Source organism: Podarcis muralis, chromosome 3, assembly GCF_964188315.1.
Source record: "Podarcis muralis chromosome 3, rPodMur119.hap1.1, whole genome shotgun sequence".
Taxonomy (NCBI): domain Eukaryota; kingdom Metazoa; phylum Chordata; class Lepidosauria; order Squamata; family Lacertidae; genus Podarcis; species Podarcis muralis.
Genome location: NC_135657.1, coordinates 118,875,210 through 118,897,052, shown reverse-complemented (window position 1 = coordinate 118,897,052; position 21,843 = coordinate 118,875,210). Strand labels below are relative to the sequence as shown.

Genomic DNA, 21,843 nt, shown 5'->3' with positions numbered 1-21,843 from the left:
ACCGATTTCTAATAGTTTTCACTTGGGAGATAGTATATTTTTAATAAATTGCCACTATTACACCTGTCATACAAAAGTAAAGTAAGAAAGACATGTAACAGTCTGGATTAAAGTTGCAGGAAATGGGAAAACACTACTGCTCCTCCAAGTCTGTGCAAAGTCTTTCCACAACTACTCTAAAAGACATTTTGCATGCTTTTTCCTGCCTCTTAACACCTTAACTTTGCTGCTTCCTTTTCTGAGCCTGCTTCTAAAAAAGGTAAAGGTAAAGGAGCCCTGACAGTTAAGTCCAGTTGCAAACAATTCTGGGGTTGCGGCACTCATCTCGCTTTATGGGCCGAGGGAGCCGGCGTTTGCCTGCAGACAGTTTTTCTGGGTCATGTGGCCAGCAGGACTAAGACGCTTCTGGCGAAACCAGAGCAGCACACGGAAACGGCGTTTACCTTCCCGCCGGAGCGATACCTATTTATCTACTTGTACTTTGACGTGCTTTCGAACTGCTAGGTTGGCAGGAGCAGGGACCGAGCAACGGGAGCTCACCCCGTCGCGGGGATTTGAACCACCGACCTTCTGATCGGCAAGCCCTAGGCTCTGTGGTTTAGACCACAGCGCCACTCGCGCCCCTTCAAATATATGTAGAAACCACTATTTCATGTGATCCGTCTGTAATGGCAATCAACTCAAACAACACAAATTTGATACAACCACAGTTTTCCAACTTCCTATTTCTTCCCCTTTGAGATAACTGTAAAAATTCCTACACATTGCAAAGGATTCTGAAACAGATTCTGAGGGCATTCTCAGGTCATGAAGGGTGCCATCCAGGCCTAACTGCTTCTCCATTAAGTGTGCATTTCAAAATGCACTCAACATTCTCGAGAGATAGTGCCTTTCACAAAAAGTTCCAGAGTTTCTCACAATCTGTGTACTTGGTTGCTTGTCCACCAAGGCTAAGCGTCTCTTCAGGGAATCTCTGGTCAGTTTCTGTGGAATGCCAAGTTTCCTAAGAACACAATCTTAAAATGGCTGGCACATGGTAATGATCACAAATGCCAGCACATTCTGAAACAGGGAGGGGAGAGAGAATTATTCAGGTCACTTAAACTATTTGTACAATAAACTATCTGAGATAAAGTTCTTGAGAAAAATTCACAGGATGACGTTATCGTTAGCTTTGACCAGATCAAGGAATATCAGATGAATAATCTGATTTCTGTTATTTGGGATGAGTGTAAAACTAAAATGAGAAAGTGACTTTAAGAAAGTAATGCTTTTAAGAGATGTAATGCTTTCAGAAACATATATTAAAGCAGTAAATACTTTTATCTTGAGCAGAGAGTTAGCCACAGTACTGCTGCATGACATGCTTCTGTTTAACATTAGTAGGTGCCAAGAAGAACCAAAAAGCTGAGAACAGATCCCCCACCCCAAAATCTGGCTAAATCCTTATATATACCTAACTGTTCCTCCAGTGAACTGAGAATAGCATTTGAACTTCGCAACAGCTCTGTCAGCTAACCAAGTTGTGAAAGAGTGACTTGCCCAGTGAGCTTCAGAGCCAAGTAGATATCTCAAAATAGGTTTTTGCATGCGCAATTGTAAAGCTCTCATCACAACAAGACCAAGGCTCTCATCCAAAGACTCTCTTCTTCACACATGGTGTTTTTCTTACACGGAAGGTAACTGGGAGTCAGCTCCTGTTCTGCAATAATTCTACATGTGTAGAAGCAGGCTCACACATGTGTAATTATTGCAGAACAGGATTTGTGTAGAAGCAGGCTCGGGGACGTGGGTGGCGCTGTGGTGTAAACCACAGAGCCTAGGGCTTGCTGATCAGAAGGTCGGCGGTTTGAATCCCTGTGATGGGGTGAGCTCCTGTTGCTCGGTCCCAGCTCCTACCAACCTAACAGTTCGAAAGCAAGTCAAAAGTGCAAGTAGATAAGAAGGTAAATGGCATTTCCGTGTGCTGCTCTGGTTCGCCAGAAGCAGTTTAGTCATGCTGGCCACATGACTCGGAAGCTGTCTGTGGACAAACACTGGCTCCCTCGGCCTATAGAGTGAGATGAGTGTGCAACCCCAAAGTAGTCCGCAACTGGACCTAATGGTCAGGGGTACCTTTACCTTTACATATATTTACCTGAAAATAAGTAAAACACTTTTCAACCATATTCACATCGAATGTACATTTGTTTAGGACTGCAGACACCAGTGATCAGCTGATTGGTAGTGCCTGGAAAGCCCATGCACAGCACTTTGCAAGTCCTGATAACCAGATGCTTCTTGGGGCTTGCAAAGCATTGTGCCTTTGACTAGATTTCAAACTGTGCATACTAAAATGCTTCACCTGATATCATTGTGATGTAATGTGACTGACAAACCTGCCAGTCTTGTTCCACAGGGGGGGGGGGGGGGAGAGATAAAGATCAGTTCTGTTGGTGAGAACCAGTTCTCTACCCCTGAGTAAACAATAAACTCTGTAAGATTGTATCAATAGACACCCACAACTTGGCAGAGTGCTCTGTGTCTGTACGGTTTCTCAGTTGTCTGACATGGTTGGAAGCTGAACCCCATGTTTAAGAAACATTTTCGCGCTGATAAAGCAAGATAAAAATTCCTCACCTGTCCATGCTTCTTCCCCAGTTCCATTTCAACTATTGCCACAGGGTTGTTTAATTGGTCAGCGTGTCTTGACTGAGACTTTAAATCCACTCTCCAGCTGATGTTTTTCAAGCTATTTTCCCACTTGCTTTGATTTATAAGGCTGTCTCGAATTTTCACTCGGTGGCTTTTCCAAAATTTGGCAATGACTGCAGCTTGCTCAGTTGTGATGCCTCCTGGTTTCTTCGTCTGTGCAGTCAAAAAAGCCTCTAGCTGATTTAAATCCATGTCAGCTGAAGCTATTGACTGAAACAAAAACAAAAAAAAAATATAGATTCAGGTAGGCAGCTGTGTTGGTTTGACGCAGACGAAATAAATGGTCCAGTAGACAATTAAAAAAAATTAAAAATTAAAAACATAGCCTGTATTAGTGTACTTTTGGAAAACTGAGGTATGGAATACAAGTCCCTAATAATACTACATTAGTTACCACTCCTCATTCTTGCAGAAGGAAACATGGAATGGATTCAGTTAACCAGTTCCCAAAACATAATGCAGTAGTATATAATCAAGGAAGTGCGGACAGTGAACATAAAAGGCATAAACTCTTCCATAACATACATTATTTGGTCCTTAATACACGATAAGCAGCTGTGTGCACTGCATGCCACTATTGTGCCTACTATTGTAGCTGCAAGCAAGGTGCCACTTCCTGTCAGGTTCTGAGTTCAGAGTTGATTTCCTCCCCAACACCATCCAAGTAAGTTACTGTATTTTTTGCTCTATAAGACTCACTTTTTCCCTCCTAAAAAGTAAGGGAAAATGTGTGTGCGTCTTATGGAGCGAATGCAGGCTGCGCAGCTATCCCAGAAGCCAGAACAACAAGAGGATTGCTGCTTTCACTGCGCAGCGATCCCTCTTGCTCTTCTGGCTTCTGAGATTCAAAATATTTTTTTTCTTGTTTTCCTCCTCCAAAAACTAGGTGCGTCTTGTGGTCTGGTGCGTCTTATAGAGCGAAAAATACGGTACCTTCATTTTCCTTTGATTTAACGGCCTCATACAATGGAGAAGAGTGAATTCTGTCACCTGGGTGACATACCTCAGCCCCGGATGTACCCCATGAACAAATTCTTCTTCCACAAGGCAGAACTTTTTCGAGAAGCACAGAGAACTCATGAGAAGGGTGAGCGGTGAAAGCTGCTTGGTATTAGCCAGCACGTATGTGAAATTGTGGAACTCTGAATATTTTATATTTAAGCAGGAAAAAGAATAATTAAAGGCTCTTAAAAATGGGGGGGGGGGGAGTTTGCTAACCTGCCTAGAATAAATCTGTTATGGTTCTATTTGTTCCAAACAGCTGCCTTCTCATATCTCACCCTATAAAATAGTAATACTCAATCAATCTTTATTACGGTCCAGAGACCCAACAAATCGTTACAAAGCAATACACAATTCATATAGCCTACCTCCAGGTTAAACATGCATTTTGTTCAGAATATAGGGATCATTGGTTCTTGCAACCACTGATAAAAACTTGACCACTGCTAATGTTCTAGCATTTGTCCGGTCTTCCAATAGGAACCTGACATAGTGAGCCTCTGATTTTCCCGGGAAAGGCACCAGCAAGGGTAGTATCAGTTCAGCCCTGGCTTGCTCATATTTTGCACAGTGCAACAAAATATGTTTTATGGAATCGATGTCTTGAGCACACGAGCAAAGTCTGTCCTGGTAGGTAGGGAACTCCTCTCAACCTGCCATCCAACAATACTTTCTAATGTTACTTCCATAATGGAAGAATAATTGATCAACAAGATGGTTTTTATATTAGATCCAAAAGCAAAGCAACCCTACTACACACACAACAGGAAATACAAATATAAATTCATTATGTTTTCTGAGAAAAAGAGTCTGACAAGCAAATCACTATTAGTTTCCTGAAACAGAACTTTTCTTACTCTGTTGTATGGGACCGATTTCAACCTGTTACCTCTGAGGATGTGGACAGGCTGCTTGAACAAGTGAAATTGACCACCTGTCTCCTTGCCCCTTGCCCACATTGGCTCATAAAAGCCAGGCAGGGCTGGGCAAAGGGCTCCATGGGGTGGTGAGTCTTCCCAGAACAAAAAAAAAAAAAAAAAACAAAAACAAAAAACCACCATCTTTGGACACAGCCATAATGTTCAATTATTTTCCGGTCTCAAATATTCCATTCTCGGGCAAGATGATTGAGCAGGTGGTCACTGAACAACTCCAGGCATGCCTGGAGGATGCGGACCATTCAGATATCTTCCAATCAGGTTTCAGGCCCCACCATGGGACTGAAATCACCCTGGTCATGGTGCTCGATGATCTCCGGCGGGCTAGGGACAGAAGTAAAAGCTGTTTCCTGGTTCTACTGGATCTCTCAGTGGCTTTTGATACCATCAACCATGGTATCCTTCTGGACTGTCTAGAAGGGTTGGGAGTTGGGGGCCATGCCCAGAAAGTGGTACAGGGGGATGAGTGAGTCCCTGGGCTCTCACTTGTGGGGTGCCTCAGGGTTCCATGCCCCCCCCCCCCGCTTTTCAACATCTATATGAAGCTGCTGGGAGAGATCATCAGGGGGGTTGGACTGGGTGTTCACCAGTACAGTGGTGCCCCACAAGACGAATGCCTCGCAAGACGAAAAACTCGCTAGACGAACGGGTTTTCCGTTTTTTGAGTCGTTCCACAAGACGAATTTCCCTATGGGCTTGCTTCGCAAGACGAAACGTCTTGAGTTCTTGTGAGTTTGTTTCCTTTTTCTTAAAGCCGCTAATAGCCGTTAATAGCCGTTAATAGCCGCTAAGCCGCTAATAGCCGTGCTTCGCAAGACGAAAAAACCGCAAGACGAAGAGACTCGCGGAACGGATTAATTTTGTCTTGCGAGGCACCACTGTATGTGGATGATACCCAGCTCTACCTCTCGTTTAAATCTGAACCGGTGAAGGCAGTGAATGTCCTGTGTGAGTGTCTGGAGGCAGTTGGAGGAACAGCCAAGTCTCAGGGGGGTATTGCCTGGAGGCAGAGCCCGTATGCAGAGGCCCTTCTTGGTGGTGGTGCCCACTCTGTGGAATACTATCCCATCAGATGTCAAAGAGATAAATAATTGTTCAATCTTCCATAAACATCAGAAGGCAGCCCTGTGCCAGGAAGCTTTTAATGCTTGATGCATCGTGTGTTCTTTTATACTCTGTTGGAAGTCTCCCAGAGTGGCTGGGGCAACCCAGACAGATGGGCAGGGTTCAAGTAATATATTATTATTATTATTATTATTATTATTATTATTATTATTATTATTAACAACAACCAGGATCTAAAGTGATACTGCTGAATGCCAGTTGAGTCCGTTGTAAAGCATCTGTGATATAGATTCAGGTAGGTAGCCGTGTTGGTCTGACGCAGTCAAAATATATATTAAAAATAAAAAATTGTCCAGTAGCACCTTAGAGACCAACTAAGTTTGTTCTTGGTATAAGCTTTCGTGCGCATGCACACTTCTTCAGATACTAATCTTCTTCACATCTGAAGAAGTGTGCATGCACACAAAAGCTTATACCAAGAACAAACTTGCCGTAGTTGGTCTCTAAGGTGCTACTGGACAATTAAAAAAAAAAAATTATATATATCATCTGTGATATAGGATTTGATCCTGGATTAGAAGGTTGACCAGGCTAGCATTACAGAGACAAGTTGAATGAAGAAGGGGAGTTAATTTCTCTGAGTTGTGCCCGGCTGTATCATTAGTACAGCATCAGCCTAGACCTGGTGGGCAGTATATATGAGGTGTAGCAGTATATATAAATATTTTAAATAAACAACTAAATAAATGTATCCATGCTGGGCTCCTTTTAGAAAGGACAAAATATAAATGTAATAATAGCAATCTATTTTGGGGGAAAATATCCTTGATTCTATAAGATTAAATATATAATAATAATCACAATCCACAGAGCACATCAGGCAAGTGTGTTTAATGCTAGCTTTTATAGTTCATATATTTTAGAAGTTCTTAAAGTGTAGACCTCTCTCTTTCATCTCCTGAAAGTATTTGTGGTTTTAGTCACTCCTTCAACTCTTTCCCAAATGGGTACTAAAGGTAGCGTAACACTTTGTTCTATAGAAAACTTGGGCTTTCAAAACAAAGGCATTCTCTTGAAAGCCCTTTGCAAGGTCACAGCACTTGTGTGAGCTGAAAAAGAGTTTGCTTACACCCACGGATCTTCATAACCAGGAAAATGCAGATCACAGGCAGGAAGTGTGCTGACCCCATTACTTCCTCACTGAACATAGAAACTGCAATGCTGTATTGCTCTGCCCATTAGGGGAAAAAATCGTTACAAGTTGGAATAAGCGTCCTAGTTATGCTTATGATTTATTTCATTATAAAAGTTGTACTTTGTCAGACATGGCTCCAGGAGGGTAGCCATGTATTCTGTTTCACAGAGCTCAGTCCTTTATTTCAAGGTTTCCTCTAATTGAAGGGCTGCCAGGTCCAAGGCCAATTTAAAGACAAAGAACCATAAGAAGGCAGAAATGGGGCTTTCAGCAATTAGCACCTGGAGAGCAGACTGAGCAGGCATGCAGATCACCTAGTCGCAGTCTTTCACACTATGGTGAGACTATTGTATTTCTGAAATTGCATCTACACGTATAAATTAGCATTTGCAAATTGTATGCAAATATACCCCATTTTACCCACTTTTCGTTGATGTCCTTTTGACAATACATTAACTTGCCACATCTGGGAGCCCTCACAGGGGCAGACTGGTCTTTCAAATGTCAACAGTGCAAGAGCAAAACTTGGCGCCTCCTTCCACATCTTGCCTCCTGTTCTGCTCAATTCACTACATCACAGTTGCAGCCCCCTGCAGCGCCCCCTAGGCTCAGCGCTCAGTGCGGTGGGACCGGTCGTGCTGCCCTAAATCTGCCTCTGGCCCTTAGGTCAGCTGACACCACACAGTATTGCTTCATATAAAACCAGTGCCATTTATCCTTATCATAAAAACAATATGACAGAGCAAAACAGAATAACCTGCCCAGCAGATTCAACCAAATACCAGTGTCAAGTCATGCAGCTGAATTAGATCCCTGTGGTGTAAACCACAGAGCCTAGGGCTTGCTGATCAGAAGGTCGCCGTTTCGAATCCCCGTGACGGGGTGAGCTCCTGTTGTTCGGTCCCAGCTCCTGCCCACCTAGCAGTTCGAAAGCACGTCAAAGTGCAAGTAGATAAATAGGTGCTGCTATGGCGGGAAGGTAAATGGCATTTCTGTGCGCTGCTCTGGTTTGCCAGAAGCGGCTTAGTCATGCTGGCCACATGACCCAGAAGCTGTACGTCAGCTCCCTGGGCCAATAAAGAGATCTGCAACCCTAGAGTCGTCTGCGACTGGACCTAATGGTCAGGGGTCCCTTTACCTTTACCTATGTAAGAATTAACAGTCCCAGATAGGACATATTCCTTAAGGAGGATTCCTTTTTAACAGATAAAGAACTACATTAAATGCAGCCTATTTGGTCTGTTGTCTGAAAGGCAACTATTTCAAGGGAACCAAATGGGGCGGGGGGGGGGGGACCTATGGGAAATGGACGACAAGCAATAGAACTTTTAAATGACCTTCGTTGCCCTGGAGAGGTCATGTGAATTACTCTCCTTCCTTAATCTTTCCATAAAAAAATCACAAGTTCCTATTTATTACATTTCTTCAAGCATTCTGGGAAACCAGCTTGCTGCTTTGGACTGCTCTTCAATGTCTCATCTTGTTTCACTTAGAAAGCTAAAAATAGAAGACGGGTCAGCTCATGTTTTGAAGACACGAGGGACAAAAAGTTGCAGTTCTCTCTGGCTAAATTTAGCATAGCGGCACTCACTCGAGGTTACTGTAGGCAATTACTGCACATTTTGTTTTTTCTGCACACTACAGTAATGAACAAAGATGTGCACAGCTCCACAGAACAGTAGAAATACTGTATTATTTCACAGACAGTTAAGAAAGGAATACATCTTTACGCTTGAGAGCTTCCACTTATTTGATTTCCAATTATGATATACCTAATTGTAAACAGAATTCATCTGAAAGCTTGTGTAAATAACACTCTAAAGCAAGCTGGATTTGATTTAAATCACGATTTAAATCACTAGTCAGTAAGACTTCATTTAAATCATTTCCCACCCCCCCAGAAAGCTTCAGCCTTGCTGGCATCCTCTTAATATTGACAACCAGATGAAGGTTTCATTTTTTGAATAATAAATTTTCAGAGAAGTTTTTACAGTTATATCAAAAATTACTGATTTGGTTATACTATTAGAAATACATAGATAGATAATTATTAAATTATTGTGAGGTTTAATAAGTTAACCGTTTATGTTTGGACAATTTTTCTGCTGTACTTTATTGGAAGAAGAAAAAAAATCATTTCCTTAAGAACAATTTACACACTTTATTTAACTAAAGCAATAACATTATAGCATATGTATCCATGTTTGTTAACTGATGTGGCTAAATGGTTTTTTAAAACAAAAAAACCCCCAAAAACTTTGACTGAGTTTTAGTACACATGAAAAACTTAAAACAAATCCTTATTTCCTGGTGAATAGCCTTTGGACTATAATGTATCTTAAACAGAAAACTATATTTAGAAATATTTTCCCTCCAAAAGCATTTTATTTTAAAAATCTGATTTAAATAAAAAAAATCAGATTTAAATTTTTAAAAATGGATTTTTTTAAAATAATTGATTTTTATCCACCCTGCTCTAAAGTTTTAGATATAATAATGTGTGGACCTAGTGCTTCAACATCACACTTGAGACATGGCCAAACCAAGGCCACGAGGTGCATAGTAAGATATCACAATCCTGATATTTATTCCCCCTCAATATTTATTTAATAATATTGAAATCCTGGTATTTATTCCCCTTAAGCCCATAAGAACTAGACATACATAAGTAGTAATAGGCTCTGCAGCCATGCATATCTACTAATTAATAGTTTGCAATGTCACAATAAGACTACAGCCTGGGAGCTTCGGTTGTTGCACCTGGCCCCGCAGTCCTGCAGTAGCCAGGGGCCACCTGGCTGGTGGGAGAAGCTTGGCTCTCTTCTTTAATTTCAATTGTTTCCACGATGAAAACAAGCAGTTAATGTCACAGGCCATTGCTTAGTGGGCAGAGTGTTGGACTAAGGGAAATGCAGGGAAGATGCAGCTATGAAGCTTCGCAGACAGTGTTGCATCTGTCCGGCTTTCTGAGCTACAATGCGTCACCCGCCCCCCCCCAAGTTAGTGATGACATTCAGTGTTGGGAAGGCAGGGGGGCAACACCCCCACCGACTGTGGCTGCATTTGTCACCCGCTCTTAGCATAAACTACCTCCCAGGGCTGTAGCAATGATAATATTAGAAGGGAATTATGCATGCCAGCCTGAAATCCTTGGGGGAAGGGGAGAATAAAAATTTAATAAAATTGCTTTATTTAAGTTAATGCAATTGCTTTATAATTCACAACCATCAATCAACATTTGCTGATTACAAAAAGTACAAAAACTTGTTGATTATCTTCTTGGGTTTGTTTGTTTTACAAAAATTATCGCTTGGTCAATTGAACAACATTTACTGTCCACGCTACAGGTTTACCATGCTAAATATTGAAACGGATTTCGTAGTTTAAATACAGCTACTTCAAGAAAAATGGAGTGGTTGGGGAAATCAGGAGCTACCACAAGTTGTTTTGCACTGCTCCAAGACAGAATAAATTGCTCCCACTGAAACGTTAACAAAAAGGAAAAATGCAGAAATGATACACATATAAGCCACTGTGGTTGCCATGTTCTGGACTTGATTGGCCCTAGCATCTCCTTTTGACGACCATCTTGCTTTTGTTTAACTTATCCGGTATGTGAGACAGTTGCCTGTTCTTTCTCTACAACTATTTAGGCCACATTCTCTTAGTATCATGGAGAGTTGTACCAATTTTCACTGCACAAACGTACAACTTCAGTTTCAGCCAGATGGAAATGCAATATGGCCCAATTTAATAAGCAAAACATGCAGACAAGCTGGCCTATCTACATAAAACTGAAAAGTAATTGGGAGTACAGAGTAGATTTAAGACACCCACAAAATTTAAGGCCCCTGCCATGCAGTGCTATGTGTGTCCACCGACACCCGGGTTTAAGCATGTACAGGATTGTCACCTCAAGAGCTGGAATGTGTTTCAAGCGAACCCCATGGCGGCAGCAGACGATGCTCCTCCCACAGCTCCTGCACCACGTTGACCTCCCCATGCGTGGCTCCTCCCCCTCTTGGTAAGTAGTGGCAACCCTCAGAAGAACCAGGCGCGCAACTCCATCTTCCTGGCTCCTGTTGGCCGATGGCACTATCAGGACTCCTTTGACTCGAACCATTGGCTGCTCAGAAGATGCTCAGCTTGTCTTCTGTTAGGAGAACACTGGAGAAGCCAGTAGGAGGACCTCCCTCTGCAAATTATTTGTACCACTGAGCCTAGAGCTTGCTGATGGGAAGGTTGGTGGTTTGAATCCCCAAGACGGGGTGAGCTCCCGTTGCTCGGTCCCTGCTCCTGCCCACCTAGCAGTTCAAAAGCACATCAAAATGCAAGTAGATAAATAGGTACCACTCTGCTGGGAAGGTAAACGGTGTTTCCGTGCGCTGCTCTGGTTCTCCAGAAGCGGCTTACTCATGCTGGCCACATGACCCAGAAGCTGTACGCCGGCTCCCTCGGCCAATAAAGCGAGATGAGTGCCGCAACCCCAGAGTCGTCTGCGACTGGACCTAATGGTCAAGGGTCCCTTTACCTTTACCCTTTTGATACAGCAATTGTGCAAATGGGCTGCATGTCATCTAGAGAACTGCTAAGGTGATCTCAGACACCGGTACATTTTTCTCTTTCCCTACCTTTTAAAATCCCACAAACTGCTTTTAACTCTCCCTGCTTTCAAAAGCCGTTTTCCATACAGCACAAGGTAGTTTTCACTACTGAAAAACAAGGTTTAAAGCCCTCCTAGACCACAAGGAACTACCGGTAGTTTTAGGGTCCCTTTAATCCTTGTAATCATATTTAAGTATAAAATAATTCAGCTAAAGAGATTGGGGGGGGGGGAGGTCACACACAATAAAAGGGGAATAGTTATAATGTTTTAAACATTCTGTCCAACTCTGGAGGTGGTTCTGTATTTTGTAGGGTTGTGAACTACATTAAGAAAGGTTTTATGGAATTTCAGGGACACTGACCTTTAAATAGAATACAGTTGGATGAGCCTCTTCATGCTAAAGCTTAGAAAACTGAAAGAGAAATAACAAAATCCTCTTGCCTCTAAAAGGAAAGGAAAAGGAAAGTGCACTCAGAAAAGTATTTAATGAGCTCTTCCAAATGGCAAACAGCTAAGCCCTTGCCTTTGTGAGAAAGAGAGCTGTAATGCTTTGTACTTCAGAGGTCAAGAAAGAAGAAGAAGAGCCTGGGATGGGGAAAATGCAGCCTACCTCCAATCAATAATCCCTGCAGTGCACAAGAGGACACAGGCTCAGTCTTTATCGATTTATGTAATGCCTGGATATGGAGGTGGTGCTTTAGAATCTAATAAGACGTTCGAGGTTTGCTACATTCTGTAACCTGATTCAGAAATATGAGGAAACTGCAGGATGTATTCTGCAGGACTGCTTCCTGTGCAAGGAAGTGTTGGAATACTGTACCACCAAAGGGTTGTGAACATACTATATGGTAAACACCCTGGAACTTTAGGTCGACCCTCAAGACCTGGCAATCTGATTTAAATCCAAACATGAGAGAGGGACAATTCAGGGAAAATGTGTGATACTGTTAACTGAATTCAACCTCATCTTCCAAAAACGGGTAGCTACACGCGGGTGGCGCTGTGGGTAAAAGCCTCAGCGCCTAGGGCTTGCCGATCGAAAGGTCGGCGGTTTGAATCCCCGCGGCGGGGTGTGCTCCCGTTGCTCGGTCCCAGCGCCTGCCAACCTAGCAGTTCGAAAGCACTCCTGGGTGCAAGTAGATAAATAGGGACCGCTTACTAGCGGGAAGGTAAACGGCGTTTCCGTGTGCAGCTCTGGCTCACCAGAGCAGCGATGTCACGCTGGCCACGTGACCCGGAAGTGTCTCCGGACAGCGCTGGCCCCCGGCCTCTTGAGTGAGATGGGCGCACAACCCTAGAGTCTGGCAAGACTGGCCCGTACGGGCAGGGGTACCTTTACCTTTACTAGACAACAGATCTTTAAATTTCTGACTCACAAATGTATGTCTTATTTTCAGAGTGTTCTCAAAGTGCGCACACTTTATCATTTTAGTTGTGCCAAGTTAAAGGGTAGTTATAGTTCATGTTTTAAGACAGAATTCCTATCTTTAGTAGCACTGAATCTAAACTTGTGGAGGAAAACACAGGAGAATGGCACTTCAATGCTGGCAACACATAATTGCCCCATTAAAAGTGTGTGAAAGAAACCTGGCCAGTCCAGAGTAAACACATAGTGCTTATGCCCCTAGTAATAAAAACAATAAAACAGCATGCTTAACTTTGGCTATATTGTTCTTTTTAATTCATTCCAAAAAGCCAGATACATTTGTTTATCACAAAGTTAAACCAAAGTTATACATTTTAAAATAATCTACACATTGTAAACATCGTGATTTACCTGTTTCAGGTTTAGTCTGTGTCAGTTATAGTTGACTAAGATTAACAGTGATGCAAAATAAGCAAAATAATAATTTGAACCCCTAATTTCATTTGACAGCATCAACTATTCAGAAGTTTCCTGTTTTCTTTTTTGCTATTTATTTTATACAGTGTTGTTCAAGAGAGATTTTAAATAGGAAAAGAAAAGAAGGCAACCAGAATCTGAATTGTGAAAGCTGGAGAAAAACTGAAGGGTCTTCAAAATCTTTATACTCTAACTATACGATTAAGTAGAAATAAGCAATGTGTGTAACAGTTCTGTTACTTCATTAAGCAGGAGAAAGGGCAGAGAAAAGCAATAATAATGGAGTTGGAATATCTTCCCTACATATAAAGAATTATGACAAGGACTATGTTAACAAAAAAGAAAAGGCTGGGGGAACATTGAAGACGATGGCTCATTCAATAAGACTGGAATAGGTTTAGGACAAACAAGAATATGCCGTCCGTGAGCTTTCGGAGAAGGTGAACCTTTGGTATGATTCAGCAAAACAACTGCTATATTCTTATAGGCTCTTTCTTACATCAACAAGATACAATGAAGTGCACTTTGTGCTGTTCTCATTTCTTCGCTTGGCCAGTAGGCATCAATAAATTAGACAGTTAACTGGCACAGTACATACTGTACAAGCCCACAAATTAAATGAGGCACTACAACAGTAGAAATAAAACATTTTCAATTAAAGTAAGGAACACAGCACCTTGGCATAGTCACAGACCCCATGGGTGATATCACATGTTCATCATACTCAAGAGTAGACCCACTGAAATCAATGGCCTTAAGTGATTTATTTCCTGTCTTCGGGGACGGGGGGGGGGGGAGCAGTTTGCAAAGGATTTTTGAAAATGGAAATCTATTCTGTGCAGACTTTATTAAAAGGTAGTGAATGCAGAAGACAACAAATGTTCTTTCAAATAATGAAGTCCTCAGGGTATAAAAATATTTATTTATTTGTGTATTTATAACCTGCACCGTTCTAAAAATATTTCAAGGTGCAGTACAACATTAGATGGAGTGTCACAAAAGAACAGCAAAACCAAATAACTGCTTCTGATCCAGAGATTTCTTATCAACTCTGCCTGTCAGTTCCTTCGGTTTTCAGCTGCTCTTTGCCCCACACTCAGACTGGGCAAGCTAGTTTGGGCAGCCCATTCAAAGGCCAGGGTGAACGGCAGCATTGTTTGCTCATTAACTAGCATTAATTGTAACCAAGGCATGCCAAAGCTAAAGGAAGTCTTTGAATAACAGGACTGCATAGCTCACCATATTAAGTATTCTGGCTGATCCCCAAATCGTCTCTTCTTGTGAAACAAGTGATGTCAGCTCAAATGCTAGTTCTACCATCACTATTTTTCCTGTATAATGTTTTACTTACAGACTACAGTGGTACCTCGGGTTACATACGCTTCAGGTTACAGACTCCAATAACCCAGAAATGGTACCTTGGGTTAAGAACTTTGCTTCAGGATGAGAACAGAGATCGTGCTCTGGTGGCGCGGCAGCAGCAGCAGGAGCCCCCATTAGCTAAAGTGGTGCTTCAGGTTAAGAACAGTTTCAGGTTAAGAACGGACCTCCGGAACGAATTAAGTACTTAACCTGAGGTACCACTGTAGTCTGAAAACAAAGCCAGTTAAGAAAAGCAACACATTATTTATTCCTTGCAACAATAGCCATGTGTAATGCTTCTCTTCTCTTCTCTTCTCTTCTCTTCTCTTCTCTTTTCATTTTATTTAATTTATTACATTCCTTTCCCCTTTCTTCTACCATGGAAACTCAACTCAGTGTAAATACAGGGAGGAATTCAATGCTGTGCTATTATGAGCAGTGCAAGCGTTTCCACTTGCCAGATAGAACAATCTCCTCCTTTCTCCCCCCCCCCCCGATGATCAGGTGATTGCACAGGCGGAGGCTGGAAGTGGGGGGGAAAGCCTTCAGACTATGATCTGGGGCTGCTGTCATCTAAATTTCCATATTTAGTAAATTGGGAAACCCATGTGGGTTTCAACAGGAAAGATGCTAATGATTCAATCACACTGCTTTGCCTTTGGCAATTCTTTATTATGCCCTGCACCAATTTTTCCATCTATGTATTAATCCCATCCAGACCTGAATAGGTACAGATTCATATGCAGCCCCCAAGATACCCACAAAAGGTTTTTGGAGTGCTAACTCATATAGAGAGCTTTATTGAGAGACTGAAGCAGTAGTCAACCTTGTGAGAGGTCTCTGATATAAAAGATAATACAGATTCAGAATGAGAAATGCGGCCATTGCTTAGAAACACGTTCTGAATTGAAGGAACTTGAAAAACAAATCATCACATAAGCTGACTATAACCTTCATGCAGAACAACAAGTCTTGTCATGGCTTAGTGAGCCATCTGTACTACAAGGATGAAGGTATGTGTTACACTTTATTGTTATGAAAGTCGTGTTCTTCCTAAAGTGCAGTAGCAAACGCATGCTTCCAGCTGCAATGCAATCCTAATTCCCGTGGTTTCTCTGTCAGATAGCTGAAGCACTCTGGTAACTGCTGTTCAATAATTAGCAGAGGTCAATCACAAGCATTTTAATTCTTAAGGTTGAAAAGCACTGTTCAAAAAATAAGCCTGAAGAGGGAGTTGCTGCAAGAGAAGCTCTGTTGTGCTGGCTCCCTCTAGCACAACCACTCAGTTGAATCCGGTCCATAGGGACCATAAAAGACAGATCACAAGACTGTCCCCCTTCCTCACACAAAAGCCTTACCAGTTCAACATACCATTAGACCCATTCAGACCTGCAACAGTGCCACTGACACAGGAAGATCCTTAGGCCTTTGTGCTCATGAAGAAAGACACATATAAGCTTGAAAAATGATTTCGTGCAGGACAAGGCTATGAGTGGCTACTAGTCATTATGTCTTTGTTCTATTTCTACTGTAAGAGGCAGTGATGTCTTTGAATGACAGGTGTTGGGAAATGCACATAGACAGGTACTGTTCTGCTCACATCCTACTTGAAAGCTTCCCCCAGGTCTATGGTTGGCCAGTGTAAGAACAGTGATCCAGCAGGCTCTTCTAACATTCTTATTTGTGCCTTCCCTTTTCCAATTCACCACTATTGCATCATTCAGTTACATTATGCTGTAGGTACTTACAGCTTCAAAAGCAGTCATGTACAATGTAATATCTAGCATCTCTGAAATAAGCTAAGCAAAAAGGCAGTAACAGATTTAGGAAGCAATCCAAACTCCACCTTTCCACTGGTGGGGCTTTGTGGAATGGGGAAGCCAATGCCTCATACATAGCTCTCGGCATTCACGTCAGAAAGTGGGGGCAGGTGGGAAGATGAGTGGGCTTGTTTCCAGGTCAATGCTGTTCAGTGCCGGATTTACGTGTAAGCTAAACAAGCTCTAGCTTAGGCTCCACTCTCTTGGGGGCCCCCCAAAAAATTAAAGGGATAAAACCTGGATGTACATTTCCAAAATATCAGATAAAAAACTAATAAAATAAAGCCTACATACAGCAACAGTGTTTTCTGTTGTGTAGGCTCCTATTTGTGATGTGGAAATGGCTTTAGATACCTATTAAAGGTAAAGGTACCCCTGACGTTAGGTCCAGTCGTGGATGACTCTGGGGTTGCGCACTCATCTTGCTTTATAGGCCGAGGGAGCCAGAGTTTGGCCACAGACAGTTTCTGGGTCAGGTGTCCAGCATGACTAAGCTGCTTCTGGCGTACCAGAGCAGCGCACGGAAACACCATTTACCTTCCCGCTCCAGCGGTACCTCTACTTGTACTTTGATATGCTTTTGAACTGCTAGGTGGGCAGGAGCAGGGACCGAGCAACAGGAGCTCACCCCGTCATAGGGATTCGAACTACCAACCTTCTGATTGGCAAGCCCTAGGCTCTGTGGTTTAGACCACAGTGCCACACGCATCTGAGATACCTATTAGGTCCATAAATTACCATATAGCATACATTCAACACAAAAAACAGCGACAATTTGTTGTTGACAAAGGACAGCTGGACATATAAAGGGCCCCATTACCTTCAGAAGCCTAGGGCCTCATCAAGCCTAAATCCGGCCCCGATGCCGTTGCACAGTGGCTCAGTCTCGCCTCCTCCCTTGGAATGCCCCAGGAGGCCTCCTGCTCGCCCATGTAATTTTTGGAGGGCATCTTAGCTTGGAAGAGCAACACCTCTGCCTAACCTCAGCAGCCCAGCTTAAGGAGGGCTTGGGTTGCTCTGTTAAGCTACACTATTAAATACACTTAACATGAAAGTGCATTCTCTTGACATCAGCGTGTTTTGCTTCCTAATGGGCTTGGGACATTAAAATATATGCATGGTTTTGAGAGAATTGTATGGCCTGCTTTGGATGCGATTGCACTTCCCCTACAATTAGGCTTGCAGGTCGAAAGTTCTCCTAGATCTGGCATTTCTGGGTGTTCAGAGGTCATCAGTAACCAGGATGTCTGTAAACAGTTTCTAAGTTATAACCCTCTCAGGGGCAACGACTGGGAATGGACCTAACCAAAGTCATTAATCTCCAGCTCTCATAGGCTGTCATTCAAAAGCACCTGTAATTTCTGACTTGCTCAAAGTGCAGAAGCTGTATTATTAGCTAGAGTCTGCTGTGTGGGACATGCAACACCAGTTGGTTTCATCTTTTTAGCTAACTATTTGCATCCAGGATTAATTCAAAATGCTGATTAAAACTGTAAAGGTTGTAAACAATGAAATTAATTCAACAGGGACAAATGGAAAGTTCTACACTTATGCAGAAAGAACCAGCTGCACAAATATAAGATGGGGGACACCTGGCTTCCCAGTAGTATACGAGAAAAGGATCTTGGGGTCTTAGTAGACCACAAGCTTATTAACATGAGTCAACAGCAAAAAAACAAATGCTATTCTAGGCTGCATCAACAGAAGTATAGTGTTCAGATCAAGGGAAGTAATAATACCACTCTATTCTGCCTTGGTCAGACCACACCTGGAATACTGTGTCCAATTCTGGGCACCACAGTTTAAGAAGGATGTTGACAAGCTGGAAGGTGTGCAGAGGAGGGCAACCAAGATGATCAAGGATCTGAAAACCAAGCCTTATGAGGAATGGTTGAAGAAGCTGGGTATGTTTAGCCTGGAAAAGAGGAGAGATGAGATATGATAGCCATCTTCAAACATCTTAAGGGCTGTCACATGGAAGCTGGAGCAAGCTTGTTTCCTCCTACTCCAGAGGGTAGGACTCAAACCAATGAAACCAAACCCAATGGTTTCAAGTTACAAGAAAGGAGATTCTGACTAAATACCAGGAAGAACTTTCTGACGGCAAACATTGTTTGACTGTGGAACGTACTCCCTCAGAAGGTTGTGAACTCTCCTTCGTTGGAGGATGGATGGATGATTAAAGCAGAGGGTGGGTGGTCATATGTCCTGGATGCTTTAGCTGAGATTCCTGCGCTGCAGGGGGTTGGACTACATGACCCTGGGGGTTCCTTCCAATTCTGCAATTCTATGATTTCGCTATCTGAAGGACTAGCCTGCCTGCCTTGAGACTCTATTCTACGTCCCACCATCCAAGTCAGAAGCGGGCACAAGGGATACAGCCCTCTCAGTTTCAGCATCTAGATTGTGGAATGCCCTCCTGAATGATGGCCACTGGGTGCTCTGCCTATCACATTTACATATTGACCCCCCCCCCCATTATTTCTGTGGGCTTTCGGCACTGCACAAACTCTGTGGTTTTAATCTGTTAAAAACTGTTGTTTTCAACAATTAACTTCGTTTCATTGCAGCCCGCCTTGCAGTTCTCATCATCAAAAGGCAGGCTAAAAAAGCACTTAATAAAATATACAATGATATTGCATAACGGTTATAGTTTAAGTACGATTCCATATTAATTATGCAACTTGTTTAATATTCAACCAGAGTTGAATAACAAAATGCTGCAGAAGTCAGCATAATATATTTTGTATGTTCTAAGAAACGATACATATTCATGAATTTTAAATACTGAATTTTAAAACAAGAACTATGACCCATCTACCAGTATTTGAATTGAAGCTGATATTGTATTGCCATCTAGAGGCAGAAAGTGAAGTAGCCTCTGCTTAAATTATTTCTGTAAGAAGGATGGTGTACAGTACTTCGGATAACAAGTGGAATAATTTCAACTTTCAAGGCTAGACTATACCAGTGTTTCCCAACTGGTGTTCCGCGGCACACTAGTGTGCCGCGAGACGTTGCCTGGTGTGCCGTGGGAGGGAGGAGGGCGAGTCGGGCGGCGAGAGGCGGGGCGGCGGCGGCGGCGAGGATCCGCGTCGAGCCGGGGGCGGCTCCGCGGTGGTGGTGCCAAGGTTTCTCTCTCCATTCTCCCCTCACACACACACACAGGAAATAACACAGGATCAGCTGATAGGACCCGGCCAATGGGGCGGCGGCGGGGCAGCGCGCGCAAAAGGGAGGAGCGCGAGACGGCGGCGGCGCAGGGCGGGAGGGCGGCGCATTGCGCGTGCTCAAACCCGCCCTCCGAGGCGCAGAGGGGAGCTGGGCAAGCGCCTTCTTCAACCACGCGCTCGTTTAAAGAGGCAGCGCCCAGGCGGAACAGAACTCTGTGCCTCTCGCCTAGGGATGAAGGCGGGCACCGGCTTAAGCCAGTAGTAGCCTAATAATGCATTAACTTCCGTGGGACTTCCAAGTAAACACAGTAGCCCAGCGCCTCCCTCCCCAAAAGGAGGGGGAATTACAGCAGCGCAGGCGACTCCTGCGTCTCCCCGATATTTAAGGCTGCCATCCCTCGTGCACACTTACGCGGGAGCAAAACCCCGTGAACAAACTAGGGCTTACTCCAGAGTAAATACGGGTAGGATCTGGCTGCAGTTGTACAAGAAGAAGCAATTGATAACGTTTTCGCGCCTTCGGGATTGCCTTCACGCCTTCCTCCTCCCGGGTCCTTGAGAGCGCGGGAAGCGGCAGCGCGAGACCGGCGTTGAGCCTGGTAGGTATTGCGCTTGCCAAGGCAGTCATTTGGGAAATGAAAACTTGCAAAGCAAGCAACCAGTTCAATCTGAAGTACGTGTATGCTTAATATCCTGTATCTGAAACCTGTTCTGCCCCCTCCCCCACACTTGGTGCCATTTTCATCTACACATGCAGCAGAGTAAGTTGACCCAGAATAGTACCAATTCAGATAGGAGAATGACAGTGCTGAATGCTTTCCCATGTAGAACAGTCCCTGCAAATAAAAACCTAGCATATTTGGAAGAGGGATGCTAGCCTAACCATTACCTTCTATGCTGTTACTATTTTTTTATTTTTTTTTTACATAAGTAAAAAGTGACCTTTCCCCATCTGGCATGGTGGTGTGCCTCGAGATTTTTTTCATGAAACAAGTGTGCCTTTGCCCAAAAAAGGTTGGGAAACACTGGACTATACATCCATAGTTTTTGCGGATGAATGTGAAGTTTCAGTCTGAAATACACAAGACATTAATGCTTGACAACCAACTATTCCAGTTACAATTTCTATGGTAAACAGACTGGTCATCAATGAGATGGCCAGCATCTAAAGTGGAAAGAGAATGCAATAGCCCAATACTGGTGGGGTTTGCATGTCACTCTACACCATAATTAAAATGAACTATTGTTTAATGTAAGGTTTAATGTAAATAGGCAGCATGCTGCTCCAAAGTCCACTCTTTTCACTTTGCCCTGTTGGAGAGGAAACAAGCCAGAGTCTAGGCTCCTGGTTTGTTTGTCTCCAAACACAATGCAAGCAGAAGCCAAAGTTTGTTTCTTGGCTTACCATTCCTCATTTGTTTGGGGGAAACAAACCATGAGCCCAGCTTCATAGGCAGTAACAAGGCAGATTCTAGCGAGTTTCTTCACTGGCGTGGTAGAAACAAGAGCAGAGGAGACGAGAAGCGTGGCCCTCGGAGCGGCGTGCGCCAGCATGCTGCCCATTCACATTAAACCACATTTAATTTAATTAGGGTTTACTGTGACCTGCAAATCAGATCACTATGTGAGCAAATGCAGTACCCTCATGAAAAGGAATGCCTCTGAAATACCAGTTGCTACAGATCACACAGGAAAGGGGCTTATTTTGCTGATGCTCCGCTTGGGGGCTTCCCTGAGGCCTCTGGCCAGCCACCCTGAGAGCAGAGTGCTGAACTTGGTGGGTCTTCTTATGTTCTTCTGAAAATGATTCCAAAAAGGTGTTCTGCAGGCCTAAAATGCAGTATTACTAATTCTTCTTGCAAGAGTACTAAATCTTTTTGCGCCGATACATTCCTACACCACAGAACTTTTTCCAGCATCATTATATTTTATTCATTTTCTGTCAGGCACGTCACTGCAGAAACTATATTTGCAAACACACTGCTAGGTCATGGGAGGTGGGGTTAACGAAGGTAAGACTCAAAGAAGGCACACAAAAAGAAAAGGATTGAGTGAGCAACATGCATTTGTGGGGAGGCGGAGAAGACCCAGACCCAAGAAATTTTTATTGCCACATATTAAACTGGAAACATCCAGAGGGACAGA

The 21,843-nt window shown here is 43.2% G+C and overlaps 1 protein-coding gene across 3 annotated transcripts in view; it reads right to left on the bottom strand.

Moving 5' to 3' along the window:
• The window catches only part of COMMD1 (copper metabolism domain containing 1), a 64,625-nt gene that overhangs the window by 38,873 nt on the left and 3,909 nt on the right, over nt 1-21,843 (bottom strand). For 2 of the 3 annotated variants that reach the window (XM_077926571.1, XM_028721921.2), the window contains exon 2: nt 2,620-2,904. In XM_077926571.1, coding sequence (XP_077782697.1) covers nt 2,620-2,904 — 285 coding nt within the window. Of the gene's footprint in view, nt 1-967; nt 1,063-2,619; nt 2,905-21,843 lie in introns of those variants that run through there. The other variant, XM_077926570.1, reaches the window with a different exon arrangement.